Here is a 15,712-nt window from a genome sequence, read left to right as displayed (position 1 = left end):
GTATGCTTCTAGTGACTGGCTGACAACACAGTTCTGGTTACAGAACATAATATCCCAGGAAGAACATAAACAGTTCTCTTTTCAGTCTACCTCTATCAAACTAATTAACAGTTGACAGTTTGCAGATATCGTTATACATGCACTTGAAAGGCAATGTATATTGAGCTCTTTTTTCTGCAAGATATACTTTTTTTTAGACTGAGTGGGGTAGGTTGTCATTGATTCCATGTCCATCACCAAATTGCAATTCCTTACACAAATTCTCAACTCTTTCTCCGCTTGTAATGATAGAGCCCTCTGTACCTAAACTCTATAATTTTTGTTGGAAAATAAAAATATGAATGGAGTCCTCCAGGATGTTCATTTCACTTTTATACAATGTCTTTGTATTTTCTTCCTAAATGGCGGGGGAGGGAATGCACAACTAAATCAGGATAAATTGTACAATAGGGATGAGGCTGGCAAGTTCACTATGGGTTCAAGGCAGGGGCAGACTGACAACTCATGGGGCCCCCGGGCAATAGGAAATCATGGGGCCCATGTGTCCTCACTCACACTCAAACCACACCCAAAAAAGCCTACGGAAGGTACCAGGGGCATCTCATGGGGCCCCCTACTGACCCTTGGCCCTCGGGCACTGCTCGAGTGCCCAAATGGTCAGTCCTCCCCTGGTTCAAGGTGAATTCTGCAGGTTCGAAATTCACGGCCCTGGTGAATCTATGTGCAGATTCGCACAGGATATTTTTTTAAAAACAATAATGTTCTGCATTGCCTTTGAACTATGGCTAGCAGGCTTATAAGGGGCAATAAGGGGGGTTTTCCTTAAAGTGTTACTAAAACCACAACAGTAAAATCAGCCTGTATGTGCAGTAAAGCATGCTTGTTATACTCACTGTGGAACTTAAAGGGTTAATCCTCTGCACTGTGTAAAAAGGATGTTTGAACCTGTCTTCTCTGATCCTCCCCTTCTTCCACATTCCCCATTTCATCTCCTTATAGAAAAGAGCCCCGGGGACACTCTGCACATGCTCAGTTTGGTGTGTACTGCTAGAGAGTTTTTTCTTTTTCTTGGGAGGGTGCATGTGATCAGCACTGGGTCAATCAGTGCTGTCCAGACAGAGGATCAGGGGTTATGCAATCTCATAGGTCAATGAGAGGAGAAGGAAAACTTCATCTATAAGCTTTAATCAGTGCTCAGCTGGATGCTGATAGAAGTCGCAAGACTGCTATATACTGCTGATGAGAAAAGGTATTTTGCAGTTTATATTTACTAAAATAATTGCATTTCCATGTTCTGTGTACTGTGGAAGACCAGATATACTGAATGCAGGGCCCTGGGTTTCATAACACTTTAAGCCCACTTCCTCACTATAATAAGGGGGCACAAAGCAGCCATAGTGTCAGTGAATGTGAAACCGTTGTAGGGAAACCTGACGAACTGCATATAGAGAGATTATGGTCAGTTGTTGCAAGGCTTCCCTTTAACAATATGTTCTTTTGTTTTAGGGTGGTATTTTGTTTTTTTTTGTATTTTGCCATTTTTTTCTTATTTTATGTTTCCAGGGCCATTTTAGGTTAATATGTTTTTTTGTTTTTGCTGTTGTTGTAATTTTTTTTGCTGTGAGGCTTTCTTTAAAAAATAGTGGGCTTATGTTTCAAGCAAGGTATTTTGGATTTTAATCTCTTTTGTAGGTTATTTTATGTTGCTAGGGCTCAAAGCAGGGTATTCACTTGTTACTTACCATCTGTTCTTGGAGCTGCCTGTTGTTTGCAGCAAACTAAATAGAACAGTGTGCACATAAACCTCCTTACTTTATATCACTCACATTTACTGCACCCCCTTTTCCCATAGATAAAAAAGTCAGGTTTACTCCCATTAGGCCTATTATCCCTGATTAAAATTGTTCTGCTGCTGGCCAATTTTACTCTGCTGTGTCATCTGCGGTCTCTTAATTCCTGTAGCAAAACACCTGCCTGTACTCCGTTCTTTCAGTACATTTTAGCCAATTATCCCTAATTAAAAATGTATTTCTGATTTTACACTGCCATATCATCTGCAGAATTTCTTATAGTGTCCTTTGTTATTTGAACATACAGCTCGTTCACAACTGACAGATGTGTATTTAGTTTTCTTTGTAACAAAGTCTGATTATGTGTTGCTTTAGGAATACATTTACACCAACGAGGACTGTCCTCTCACCAAGTGATGCATGGCATTCCATTTTAAAAATATTCTACATGATCCAGCTTTGGATGCCTTGACCTGCTGTTTGCTGTTCGGAACACTTGAATGAATACATTGAAAACTGCATTGTAAAACACACGGCAGATGTGTTGAATAGTGTGCAAACTGCATTTTAAACTATGGGGTGAACAAACTAAAACACTAAATCTTCCTCATACCTGAATCCTAACACTTAACCTAAAGCTAAAAATAAACTCTTAGCACCTAAACTAACTCTAACACTTAACATTCACCCTAACATATAGGTGATAAGTGATATTAAAATCAATTTTTGCTAAATGATCTATTAGTAACAGATAGCATAGGCAGGTGACAGGTCCTCTTTAGACTCCCAAAGTCTCCCCTGTCCTCCGCTGCAGATAATCAAGCATATATTGTACTTGTTTAGCTGCTTTCCCAGCAAAAGTAACTGGAGAATGACAGCTCTGAAGCCGGAAGTGGCATAATAAATGTTGCCTCCAGGTTTTTTAACCTCAGAGGAGATTAGGGAACTAATGTTCTTCAAGATCCTACTGTTCGTTAGAGATGTGCATGATGACATTTTTTTTTTCATTTTGTTTTGGATTCATTCATTAAGTCAATCATTTTGTTTAGTCATATTTATTATGTTAGAATGATTTGTTTTCAGAATTTGTTTCGTATATAATCTCCTAGATATATTCTCCTAGGTTGTAAACCCTAATGAGCAGGGCCCTCTGATTCCTCCTGTATTGAATTGTATTGTAACTGTACTGTGTGCCCTCTTGTTGTAAAGCTCTGCGCAAACTGTTGGTGCTATATAAATCCCACATTATAATATTATTGTTAATAATAATAACAATAATATTAATTTAGTTCCAAATTGACTAGTATTTTCAAAAATGATTTCAGAAAATTTGGATTAATTTGCTATGTTTCCAGTGCAACTTTGCATCGTGACTTGCTTGTGACTTTTATGCGACTTGGATACCTTGCAACCTGCTTGCTACTTGCTTGCAATTTTGATGCAACTTGCTTGCGACTTTGATATGTTGTGACTTTGGCTTTGGCCAGTCATAACATTGCAGAGTGTGGCACATGTGATTGAACTTACAAATCCCTCTGGAGTTGCAACAAATGAAACAAATGAATACGACTGAATTCGTTTTTTTCATTATATCATTTATTTAGGATGCATTGAAATTCGCTACTATTGGGATTCGGAGATTCGGATACATCTGAATCTCAGAATAACAAAAATCTTGTCTGAATTTTGATTCGTAACAAAACGAATCACACCTGTCTACAGCTCATACTGTATGCTTGTAATGTTGGGACTCAGATTTCCTGGAAAAAACAGAGTGCTAGGGAGCCACCGAGGGTGTTGGAAGTTCCTGGTTCTGTAATTTGAGCAGCTGTGAGCTTGAATACTAGGACTTTTATAATAGTGCCTTGGTAGACAAAGGGATTAAACTTAGTCCTTAATACATTTATCTGAAACTATGATATGTAACGGCTTGCTTAAAGTGGAGTTCCACCTCAAAAAAATAAAAGTCAGCAGCTACAAATATTGTAGCTGCTGACTTTTAAAATACAGACACTTACCTGTCTCTCGGTCCAGTGGTGTCCTCACTGCCGCTGGTCTCACCGGCCGTCTTCTCTCCCTGGTGCTGGCATCTTCAGTGTGGGCACCCGGCTGTGACAGCTTGTGGCTTCACTGCGCATGCGTGGGAAGCACTGCGCTTTGTGAATAGCCCCGTAGTCTTCTGGGATCTGTCACGTGTCCCAGAAGACTGTGGGGAGGAAGGGGGAGGACAAGTTCCGCTTCAGCCTGGGCCGGGTGTCGGCAACCCGCGGCTCCGGAGCCGCATGCGGCTCTTTTTCACCTTTGCTGTGGCTCCGGAGCACACTGCCCACCAGGTGACAGGCAATAGGGTCGGCAAGCCGCGGCTCTTTTAATGCAGATCTTCTGTGTGCCGGGCGCCCGCTGGCAAACATTGGCTGTCAGGATGTAGGCGGGGCAGCGTGACAAACTCCTCTCCTCTCACAGTCCGCCCTGAAGACCAGAACGGCGCGGGAACCCAGCGAGAGGAACGCGCGGAGCAAAGGTAAGTGAATTCACACAATATGGGGAATTAATTACTATATGGGGGATGAATTACTATATGGGGGATGAATTACTATAGGGGGGATGAATTACTATGGGGGATGAATTACTACGGGGGATGAATTACTATATGGGGGATGAATTACTATAGGGGGGATGAATTACTATAGGGGGGATGAATTACTATAGGGGGGATGAATTACTATGGGGGATGAATTACTATAGGGGGCATGAATTACTATAGGGGGGATGAATTACTATGGGGGATGAATTACTACGGGGGATGAATTACTATATGGGGGATGAATTACTATAGGGGGGATGAATTACTATAGGGGGGATGAATTACTATAGGGGGGATGAATTACTATGGGGGATGAATTACTATAGGGGGCATGAATTACTATAGGGGGGATGAATTACTATGGGGGATGAATTACTATATGGGGGATGAATTACTATATGGGGGATGAATTACTATAGGGGGGATGAATTACTACGGGGGATGAATTACTATAGGGGGATGAATTACTATAGGGGGGATGAATTACTATGGGGGATGAATTACTATATGGGGGATGAATTACTATGGGGGATGAATTACTATATGGGGGATGAATTACTATATGGGGGATGAATTACTATATGGGGGATGTATTTTCAGTTTTAAAAATGTTTCTCTCAAAATAAATTTCAATCGTGGTTTTGGCGAGATTTGGCTCAGTCGAAAAAAAAGGTTGCCCACCACTGACCTAAGGCTATGATTGTGATTATGACGATACACTGTGGCCCTGATTAACCCTTTGCTTACTGGGCCCTTAAACCCCCTTCATGACCAGAGCGTTTTTTGCAATATATGCAGTGTCGGATTTGTTTTAAATGTTGCAATGGTTTTGCGGCTCCCAGTCTTTTTTTCCCTCTCGGAAACGGGTCCAAGTGGCTCTTTATGTCTTAAAGGTTGCAGACCCCTGGCCTAGGCGATTGCAGCGGACGTGGGAGCGGGTACCTGTCTAATTCGGGTACCCTCTCCGCCCTGCTCCTCAAAGGTGCCAATCCTTAATGGGGAACAGGGGACAAAATCTTAAAGCGGAACTTCCCCTTTTGGGTAGAGCTCCACTTTAAAGTGCTACAGATGAAGTGAAGACTTACAGTTTATGCTGCTTCTTGCTTTACTGCAGTTGTCCTGTCCACTGATTCTACTCTGTGCTAGTAAAGCTTTCCCTTTTCATGATGACTCCTTTCCCTTATAGCTGCCTATAAAGCCACCCCATGTGGATGCTCCCAGCAATCATTTGGAGGGGGTGAGGAACTATGGAGAGTCTGGAAATCAGCTGCAAAGAGTATATAAATCCCAAAAATGAACTTCTATTTGCTCCTTTTGGTCCTTAAAAGCTTTTTGTTCTATTTGTTCAATAGTCATATAAAAATATTAGTTGATCCTTCCAAAAATCATGTCAACTGATAACAGTCTTCGCTGTCTGCTTGTGCTGACTGTTATCAGCAGCATTGCTCCCTGCTATCTCTTAGGACAACAGAACATATCCCCTCTGTGTAATGGATAAAAGGGGGACATACTGTTATTGTAGCCTTGTCCTAAAATGAAAATCCATAGATACAGTATGATGAATTAGCTTTTTTACTCAAGAACAAGAAATGTGTTATTGGCACCACCAGGTGAAAATGAAGGAAAAAAAAAACTGACAACATAATCTAAAGCAGTAGTTAGCTATAATATATTTAATTTTACGTTTTTGTTCTTGAGTTTCAAAACATTTAATACTGACTTAACCACCAGGATATTATACTTACCATCAGGGTAAGACATGGTGCAGGTACCCCCTACTTGTCTAAGTATCATTTTGTGATGCTAAGTAATTTGTGTGCAATTTGTTAATAATTTTAAAAAGAAAAGCAGTAAAAAAAGATCCCTTGCAGTCAACAGAAATAGATCCCCTGAGCAACAATAGATCCCCTGAGCAACAATAGACCCCCTGCAACACAATAATCCCACAACAACAGATCCACCCCATAAACAATAGATCTCCGGAGCAACAATAGATCCCCTGCAACACAATAACTCCACAACAACAGATCCACCCTAGCAACAATAGACCTCCACCAGCAACAATAGATCTCACAGCAGCTAGCATCAATAGACTCTCCAGAAGCAAGCAACTATAGACCCTCCACCAACAATAGATCCCCCCAGCAACAATAGACCACTCAGCACCAATAGATCCACCACCAGCAACAATAGACTTCACAAGCAACAACAGATCTCCCAGCAGCCAACATCAATAGAGCTTCCAGCAGCAATAGACCCCTCCCTCCCTCAATAGATCCCTCTCAGTAACAACTGACCACTCAGCACCAATAAATGCCCCACCAGTAACAATAGATCCACCAGCAACCAGCATCAATAGACCCTTCAACAGAACCCAGCACCCCTTGCTATTACATACATTCGGTGCTGGAGCTTCCAGAACTGCGTTCCCCTGCGTTCCTGCTGAAAAAAAGCCCTGCTTACCATACCTGGGTGATGGAGCTGGTAGTGCTGTGCTGAGATATCACAATGTTAGGACCTGAATGGTGAAAATACTTTTCCACCACATTATTTATTATATTGTGTAAGGATATATTAATACCCCAAATTTAACCCAATGGTTAAATTGTCTAGTTGTTTTGAAAACTCTATAGAGTAAGAGCCATTGATCAATATCTTATATTGATGAGCTTTAATGAGATCTAAAACATCTGTCAAGTTGTAGTCTGTACATTTGTCATCATACTGGTAAGCCAAAACATTATGCAGTTAAGAGATAGTTGACTTATGTTGGTCATCTATAGCTTCCATTAGGTTTTGAAACTGGAGCACAAATGCCCCAGGCAAATATTACATAAATCACCTTTCCACCTATTGATGTATTCATTAAACTATAATTACATGTACATTCTTTTTATTAGTTTAGTACCTGCATTGGGTGAATATTTTAAAACTTACAGGCTTATAATGACTAACATTAACAAAATGTAGTTTGTAAGATATATGCAAAAGCTATTTCCAGAGACTGTTTTAGACTTCTGCACTGGAATGATTGCCATTATGAATTTTTGGAGATGATATCTAGTGTGTGCAATAAATTAGTGGTGTCCACCTCCTGTTCTCATGGTCCATGGTCTTCCCACAGTTTTAGGATTTCTCTGACTAGGAGACCTGCTCTATAATGGTGGTTTCAGCATTTCTGAAGGTTGCCAGAATTGGCGTTTTTAAGAGAACCGGTAGGCTGTCATGATCTCCTGTGGGCTGCTTTGTCTTGAACTTCTGTTTTATTAAATAGGAACATTCACTGCAGTTTTCATGTTTTCCAGGACTGCGATCTGTGCGGGGTTACGAGTGGCAAAATTGGGACTGATTATTTGTATACACAGAAAATATTGCATATCCAGTGTGTTATCAAGTACACACTGCAGACTGGGGAATACCCATACAAGCCTCCCAATATTATTTGGGTGTTTTTCTTAGTGTTTATGTGCAGTTAGAACTGAATGTGTGCTCTATATTTGTAGTACAGTATACCATAGCTAGAGTTCCAAGAAACCTTAGGGTTCCTCCACAGGTTGCTAGGGGTTCCTTGAGCTGTGGACCTCCTATGTGATAATGCCTGGACAGTACCAGGCCCGACACCACTTGGCAGAGCCAACACCAATTATCTTTTTAAGCTGTTTGTAAGGGTGGCATCCTGACCACCACTGTAAGTGGTGTAATCTTCTCAATGACCCCCAATTCATTTTAGCAGGGGTTCCCAAGGACTAAAATTATTTCAAGGGTTCCTCAGGGGTAAAAAGGCTGAGAAACGCTGGTATACACTATGGCACTTGTGAATAACCTTTTCTTTGTACATATATGAATTAAATGGCATTATGTCTTCATATTACATACTGTATTTGGCTGTGGTAGATATGTACAATATTAGTCATTATGACATCATTGCCACTCTGATGTTCTCTTCTGGGCTTGCTTCCTCAACATCTCACAGTTTTACTAAAACATGTTACCCCTTTAAATCAGGTGAGCTGTTGCTTTACCTTCATTGTGGATTATCGGTGCATCAGGATGTACAGTACCATTGTAGTTAATTGATAGTTATAGATGGTTTCACTGACCCCTGTTACCAATGACGTGCAAGGTCTTGTTCTCAAACCCCTTGACAGGCCTAACAATGAGATAGCCTTTGTTTTGTATTGTTACCCATTTCATTAGATTACTAATTTGTGGAAAAATAAATTGTCAGTGCTTTTATTAATGATTCTTGCAGTCTTTTCTTCTTCTTTTAACAGACATTATTATATCAAATAAATCTACGTACAATAAGTAATAGGCTGTTGCTTTGAAGGTTTACTAAAATGTAGATTTTTTTCTAACTCATTATATTCTTGAGAATGTCCATTTCACAGTGTGAGTAACCCTAAACCCCAAGTCTTTCAATATACATGTACCTACCATACAACTGGTTCACACCTATGCGGGTTGCGGTTGATGCATTTTACCGGAGCGTTTTGTGGGGGTTTTTTCACATGTGTTTTTGACGCATTTCTGTTACATTTCCATTGAAGTCTAGGGAACCAAAAATACAACCTGCTGTGGGGAAAAAAGTCCCCGACCCTTTCCAAAAAAAATGCACTGGTGGAAAACGTACAGATGTTAATGTGACCCATAGGAAACCATGGTAAATGGATTGTAGTGCTTTTCTGTAAACTTAAAATGTACTGAAAATAGGACAGGTGTGAACCAGGCCAAACTAAGAGTCATTATGTTTCATATCACATTATTGGTAAGAATTACATGAGCTTGAAACTAAAAGGAATGTAGAGGGTCCAACTTTCATTGAGGTCATAAGGTCAAATGGCTCATCCATCATTGGTGCCCCAAATCCATTTTCCTTGTATATGCTTTGATTGCATTTTGAACAGAATACTGCTGGACTGTACTTCCTGTTCCAACTTTTCTTTGCAATGTACATCTTTGCAATAACATCTTTGGGAGATGACACTATCCAGCAGCTGAACTGAACATGAAGGTTTGTTGTATATAATATGGGTCAGCAGGGGCGGACTGACAACTCATGGGGCCCTGGGCAATAGGGGATCATGGGGCCCCTGTGTCCTTGCCCAAACTCAAAAAAGCCTATGAAAAAGGTACCAGGGGCATCTCATGGGGCCGCCTACTGGCCCCGGGCCCTCGGGCAGTGCCGAGTTTCCAAATGGTCAGTCCGCCCCTGTATGGGTGTATCTGTGTTAAGATTTTTAATACAAGCACTGTCATAATAAATTATATCTCTAATATTTCCTATGATTACAGCATAAACCCATACATATTCATTGTAAGTAATATTACACAATTTTCTTTGAGAATTAATTGGTACTATAAATGAAAACTTGAGAAGCTAGTAAATAACACATGATCCTGGTATTTATGCTTCTTTTATAGAGAGAAGTCTTTCTCAGTCTTTTTACCCCAGAGGAACTCTTGAAATAACTTTCAGGTCTCAGGGAACCCCTGGTAAGATTAGTCGAAGGTCATTGGGAAAATGCCCCTTACATTGATGGTTGTAAGTGGGAAGAATGCATCCCCCCACTGGGGTGGTCATTATCATCCTTGCAGCAATGCCACTGGCTCTGCCAAGTGGTCTTGGACCTGGAACTATGCAGGCACCATTAGATAAGAAGTCAGGCACAGCTCAAGGAGCTCCTGGAGGAAACATAGTGTTCCACAGAACTCTGGTTGATATAGAGAGTCAAACCATTAGAACCAGAGAAAACCTGAGATATAGGTGGATTGCCATTTTTACACTCTAAATCAGCAGCACACTATCATTTTACAGATGGATACATACATGGCAACATAAAACGTTCTAATCCTTCAGACTACCAGCCAACTGTTGTACTGGGTTGTCACATCCTTGGCTCCAACACCCTTGCTGTAGGTCAATATTTCACTGTTATTGTACACTTTCCCCTGCTATTTGTAAATTTGATGGGATCATTTAAAGTTTTTTTTTTGGTCACTGGTGGCATGTAGTTTGTAGAAAGGCATATTTGCCTTTTATAGGAATAATTCTACATTGTGCATTCACTTGGGAACTTCCCGAGGGACTGGAACTATGTTTCATTGAGTGTTTACCCTCTTGTATATCATTTTGACCAGACTAATAGAGTTAGGGTTCCTCGGTGTTCATTGGTCTTATTTTTCTGTGAGGTGGGAAAAGCCATCATAAATGACCAGCTTCAATGCAGTCATATACCATTGTAATCTGGAAATACCATATGAAATGTGCATATAGGCAGTTTATTTGATGTGGCTTCAAAGGAAATACCAGTCCATATCCAAAACAGGTCTAAGCTCCTTCCCGTTTGTTATGTTCTTGGTGTAGCTTTACTAGCTTTCTGATAGCAAATGCTAAAGATGAGCTCTAGGGAAATGAACAAGAGAAGTCATGGGTGATGATGTGACTTAGTTCTGTGCTCTTGGCAATTAAATATTTCATACTGTTGCTTTCTTGCTGTACTCTCAGCCTTCCAGAGCACCTGACATGCATGTAAAAGCAGTGAGCAGCAACAAAAGCACATGCTTGACGCAGAACATGGCTTCTTTAAACCTTTATACACATTTCATTGAGTTCTCCGTTTCATAAATAGTTGGGGACATTTTGAATTATGTAAAATAAAGTTTATATTCAGCAGCTGTATTTGATTTATTTCAGGGTTACCCCATCATCGGAGAACCCCAATGCAGCCGCTTCCAGTACTAGCCAAGGAAAGCCATCTCTACGGAGAATAAAAGGACGGATCCACAGAAGCAAAAGCTTGGACAGTGTGGATCTCTGTGAGTTCAATGTAAGTGTTCACAATACCTGCTTTTTGTTCAAATAATCACATCTGTATATTGTGTTTGTGGCTGCGATAATGGAAAGGCATCTTCAAAATCATCAAAATGGTGTTATTTTATGCTTTTACTATCATTTTGCATACAGGTACCTGGGTACAGTGAGTTGTTACTTCTGTTCACCCAGGAAAGGAGCTGAACTCTGGGTCATTGGGTAGTAGTCTGCTTCAATCCACAGCCCTGCTTATGGCCAGGCAGCACCACTACTATGGAAAATATTAATAAAACTGAAAAATGGGTGAATATTGATTAAAAGATGTGTAAATCGTGGGTGAAAATATTGAAAGACCCCTTAATATAAACTTATTAGGCAAGGATATACTGTATGTAGATAACATTTTATATATTAGAAACCAGTAAGATGAGAATTTTGGCAATTAAAGTAGTATTAAACCCTCAGCTTATTTAAGTTTAACACACTGAGCACAACAAAATAATTAGTCCTTAGTTAACCTCCCCGGCGGTATGATTCTTCCCGATTTTTTGTGCTGAAAGCGGTACCATTTTTTTGCATGGAAATATGTCATTTTTTATTGTAGGCTGTAATTTTTAGGAACAACTCACTAAAATCTGTACGAACAAGAGTCTAGTAAACATTGCGGATATGATAAAACTTGAAACACGAAATCATAAATTATAATTTAATAAATAATCATAAAAAATAATAATATAATAATAATAAATTTAATTCAATAATATATTCAAACCAAAAACACTGAAATTTGAAATACAGAGGCAAATTCGCACATCGCTGAGCAAAGTCGCAAAATCGCTTTCAGTGTCTGATGACGAATTTCCCCACAAATCATTATCACTCAATTCTGCAAGTGGTTCTGATTTACTATCGCTGTTCTCTAGCTGGTCTAAAACCGCTTTTGACGTAAAGGGACGCTTTTTGGATGCCATGGACTTTTCTAAGTTTCCAGGCAGAAAGAACAGACAAAATGCAGGCAGGGCACAGGACAAAGCAGTCGGGACAAAATATATGTGAAATGCATTGAAACAGCAAAAATGACATTTTTTTAAAATTTCAAATTTGCCGCCGGTTCCGGCGCCCGTACGTCCTGATGTCACAGGGACCAAAACACGGAAGCCGGATGCCGGCATTGGCCGGTGGAGATGGCTGGGGACGCTGCAGGGGACACATAGCGGGAGCGAAGGACAAGGTAAGAGCTGCAGGGACTCCCTGAGCAACGCCGCATGGTAAGCCCGAGTGTAGCTCGGGGTTACCGCTCTTGGTACTCAAATTTTACCCCGAGCTACACTTGGGAAAACCGCTAAGGAGGTTAATTATTTGTTTAAATTCTTAACCCATCATTTGCAGTTTACAACTTTCAATGTTGCTGGTCACTGCTGTCTCAGTGCTGCTTCTTTGAACTTCTGGTCTTCATAGGAAAGCTTTTACTGTGGACGGTTCTGTTTCAAGTCAGTCTGTTAGCTTGGAGAAGGAAGGGGGTTGGAAGGTGAGAGGTTTGCCATCATAGGCTATAGGGTAGTGTGTTTCTATTGATATTCACAATGTAAGGAGACATAGCTCTAGCCCCTGCATACAAGGGTGGCTCCGCAGAATGCTGAAAGAGAAAGGAGCCATGGAAAAAGGAAACCTGGGGCAATGATAATGGCACAGCTTAAAATGGAACATAGAATTAAAGGGATAACAACGCTGCATGCTTAGTAAGAGATTAAATCACCTGCTAAAAGTGCTTACGATTTTGAGCATTTAATATTCATTTTGAAGTTTGATCTGCCTGGGATAAATTCCCATAAGGTGAAGTTTCAGACAGGCTGTATACCGTAATCCTACCGCATATGCAGGCTAATGAGAACTTTTCCACAACATCGATAATACTTGGCAGTTTACACATTGGGTTCCCTTCTTTCTCTGTCTGCAGGACAGTTATGGCTGGCTCTCTGTTTATAGTTATAGACCAATATGAAGGCACTGAAGACGTACATGTTTGCCAGCAATGGGGTGCACAGACAGTCAAGCACTTCTCTGAGTCAATACAATCAAAGCATTTACTACAAGTCACACTTTTTCCTATTCTTCATCATTCTCAGGTAAACTCAGCACTTTAGCAGTGTTGTAAATAAATCATTTTTTGTCGCAAGGGAGACCAGCCTAATCTTACCACCTCTGCAGAAGTAACTCATGCCTCCCGGGGTTTGCCTGGTCCCACTGCAGAAAGTAATTATCCAAGAAACCAGGTCCAGATTATTGTCTGCTTCTAGGTTTAATGTAAGGGGCACAATCGGTCTGACATCAAACTGGAAATGTTAATGTGTTTCGCATGAGAATGTGCTTATTCATAAGGTCAGTGTACACATAGTTGCTGAATTATTAAATAATTACCATCATTTGGCAGATTTTTTCTTAATGATACATCACAAGACACAAGGTGCTGCATTCCACCACCATTGGCTTATACTGGCACCATAAGGAGAAATGGACAATGGCAAGCAAGTAAGGACATCCCAGTATAGCCCTTTCCACTATCTGCATGCCTCATTTTTTGCTAGGGTCCTTAATAAATAGATATCTTCCTCTCTGCTGTGAGAGAAGCAAAACCATTTTCACTTCTTACCAAGTCCATTTGTTTCTATCAAGATTCTTCAGTTACTGAAGAGCCACTGGGGCTTCTGTTTGCAGTCTCTGGATCTATTACTTCTCAGCTTTGTCCTGGGGTACTGTACCTGGAACCCACCAGGAAGAAGATGCAGGGTACTGGATCCTGCATTTTGTGTTCACTTAGCTGCAGGGTGCTTTACAGTTCCGGGGCTGAGGCACACTAGTCTGGTTAAGCCCAGTCTCTAAAGACTCTTTAGGGTGTATGTCTGTTGAGTGGACAAACAAACATTGTTGATAATAATTGTCCCTAACACCCTACCTACCTACTTGGGGCAATCCACAGGGTCGAAGATGTCTGTGGTCAGTAAAGGTTTTTGGCTTTTAAATGGGAGTCCAAGGTGCTGCTTCAGTTCCCTAAGTGTTTGTCAGTAGCATGCCAGCTGAAAAGCAAATTTGGTGAAGTTTTTTGTTATCCAGGCCCCTCACTGAGCCTGTGCAGTCTCCTTCTAAGTAAAACTTACTGCACATAAGTGCATCATTTAGGGCCATGCATGCAGACCTGGCTCAGCCTCTCCTGCCTTCTCCACCTAACACACCTGCAACAGCAGTCCTTCAGGACCTGTCTTCCGCAGTGTTAACCCCTCCTGCAATTTCGTGTATTGTGAGATCCCCCTAGGGGATTTTTCTTACACCTATACCATGGCAGATCATAGGCATAAGGAGGGGGCGTAGCCCTGGGGTCTTGCTGGTTCGACTAAAAAAAACAGGGAGTGTCTACACATTTCCCCTGGGGGGCATGACAAAGTAAATTCGGACCAGCCTTAGTCACTGCCCTTCTCAGGGGCCTCTTTAACCCCTACTGGGGTGTCCCACTCTGCTTGTTTGTTAAGGGAAGAATTTTATAATACCATGTCAGAATTTATGGGTCAGCTCTCAGCCTTGTTAGAGTCCTGCAGGGGCTTTGAGTGGGTTCCCTCTACCTCTCCTCCAGAGTCTGTTGCTGATGTTTCCGCTGTAGATGTGGAAGATGAGGATTGTGCCCTGTCAGATTCTGAGGAGAGTCAGAATGCTGGCATTTCTTAAAAGTTTACAGATACTATTTTGGTCCTTATTTACATAGTGCACATGTGCCATGACTGTCCGTGTTAACCTTGCCAAAGGTCACCTGCCTAGGCTCTATAAAAATGCCTTGGCCTGTAAAACTCTTTCCTGTACACTCAATGTTAATGCCTGTTCTGTACTAGTGGCCACACTTTGAGAAGGTCTTTGCTCTTTCCAAGTTTTTTGCTCAGCAGTATACCATTGAAGTTAGTTATTTGAAAAAGTGGTCTGTCCCTGTTGTGAACCCATCCATTTTCTGCCTCTTAAAAACTTTAAATATCTCTTTTAAGGAAGTCCTGGGTTCAAGGGCCCCATGGATAAACTTTTTGAAGCCCTTTCTACAACTCTATATACCCTTTCAGGCCCTGCTATGCAACCTGCTCTTGCAAGCATGTTCATATGCCAACTCTGGACGTCCAAGCCATGTCTTGGGATCTTAGTTGTATACTTATGGAATCATTTTAAATATATAGCATAAGCACACCACATAACAAAATGTTTTATCAATAAAGCTGTATTAGACATATATAGTACATACATTATACAATAGGTACAAATATTCAAGTATGTCATATCACATAAAGCATAATAGATATCTGCTCCAGTGTTAAATCCAACCAACAAAAATACATACATGTATATAGGTACAATAAGCACCTAAGTAATATAGCAGCTGATGTTCAGAAATACAGGAATTCAGTAGAATAGAATAATGTAAAGGATAGCGGCGCAAGATCCTGGTAAAAAGAGAGAGGAGAAAGAAAAAGCCATACGTGACATCACTTCTTG

At 40.8% G+C, this 15,712-nt stretch overlaps 1 protein-coding gene across 7 annotated transcripts in view; it reads left to right on the top strand.

Moving 5' to 3' along the window:
• Positions 1-15,712, top strand: part of TJP1 (tight junction protein 1) — a 492,978-nt gene that overhangs the window by 14,450 nt on the left and 462,816 nt on the right. For all 7 annotated transcript variants that reach the window (XM_089652456.1, XM_089652457.1, XM_089652454.1 and 4 more), the window contains exon 2: positions 11,072-11,204. In XM_089652456.1, coding sequence (XP_089508582.1) covers positions 11,072-11,204 — 133 coding nt within the window. The remainder of the gene's footprint in view (positions 1-11,071; positions 11,205-15,712) is intronic.

The sequence above is a fragment of the Staurois parvus genome, unplaced genomic scaffold (assembly GCF_062004578.1).
Source record: "Staurois parvus isolate SC_StPar_1 unplaced genomic scaffold, SC_StPar_1.0 ptg000682l, whole genome shotgun sequence".
NCBI classification, from domain to species: Eukaryota; Metazoa; Chordata; class Amphibia; order Anura; family Ranidae; genus Staurois; species Staurois parvus.
This window is presented reverse-complemented; position numbering and strand designations above follow the sequence as displayed.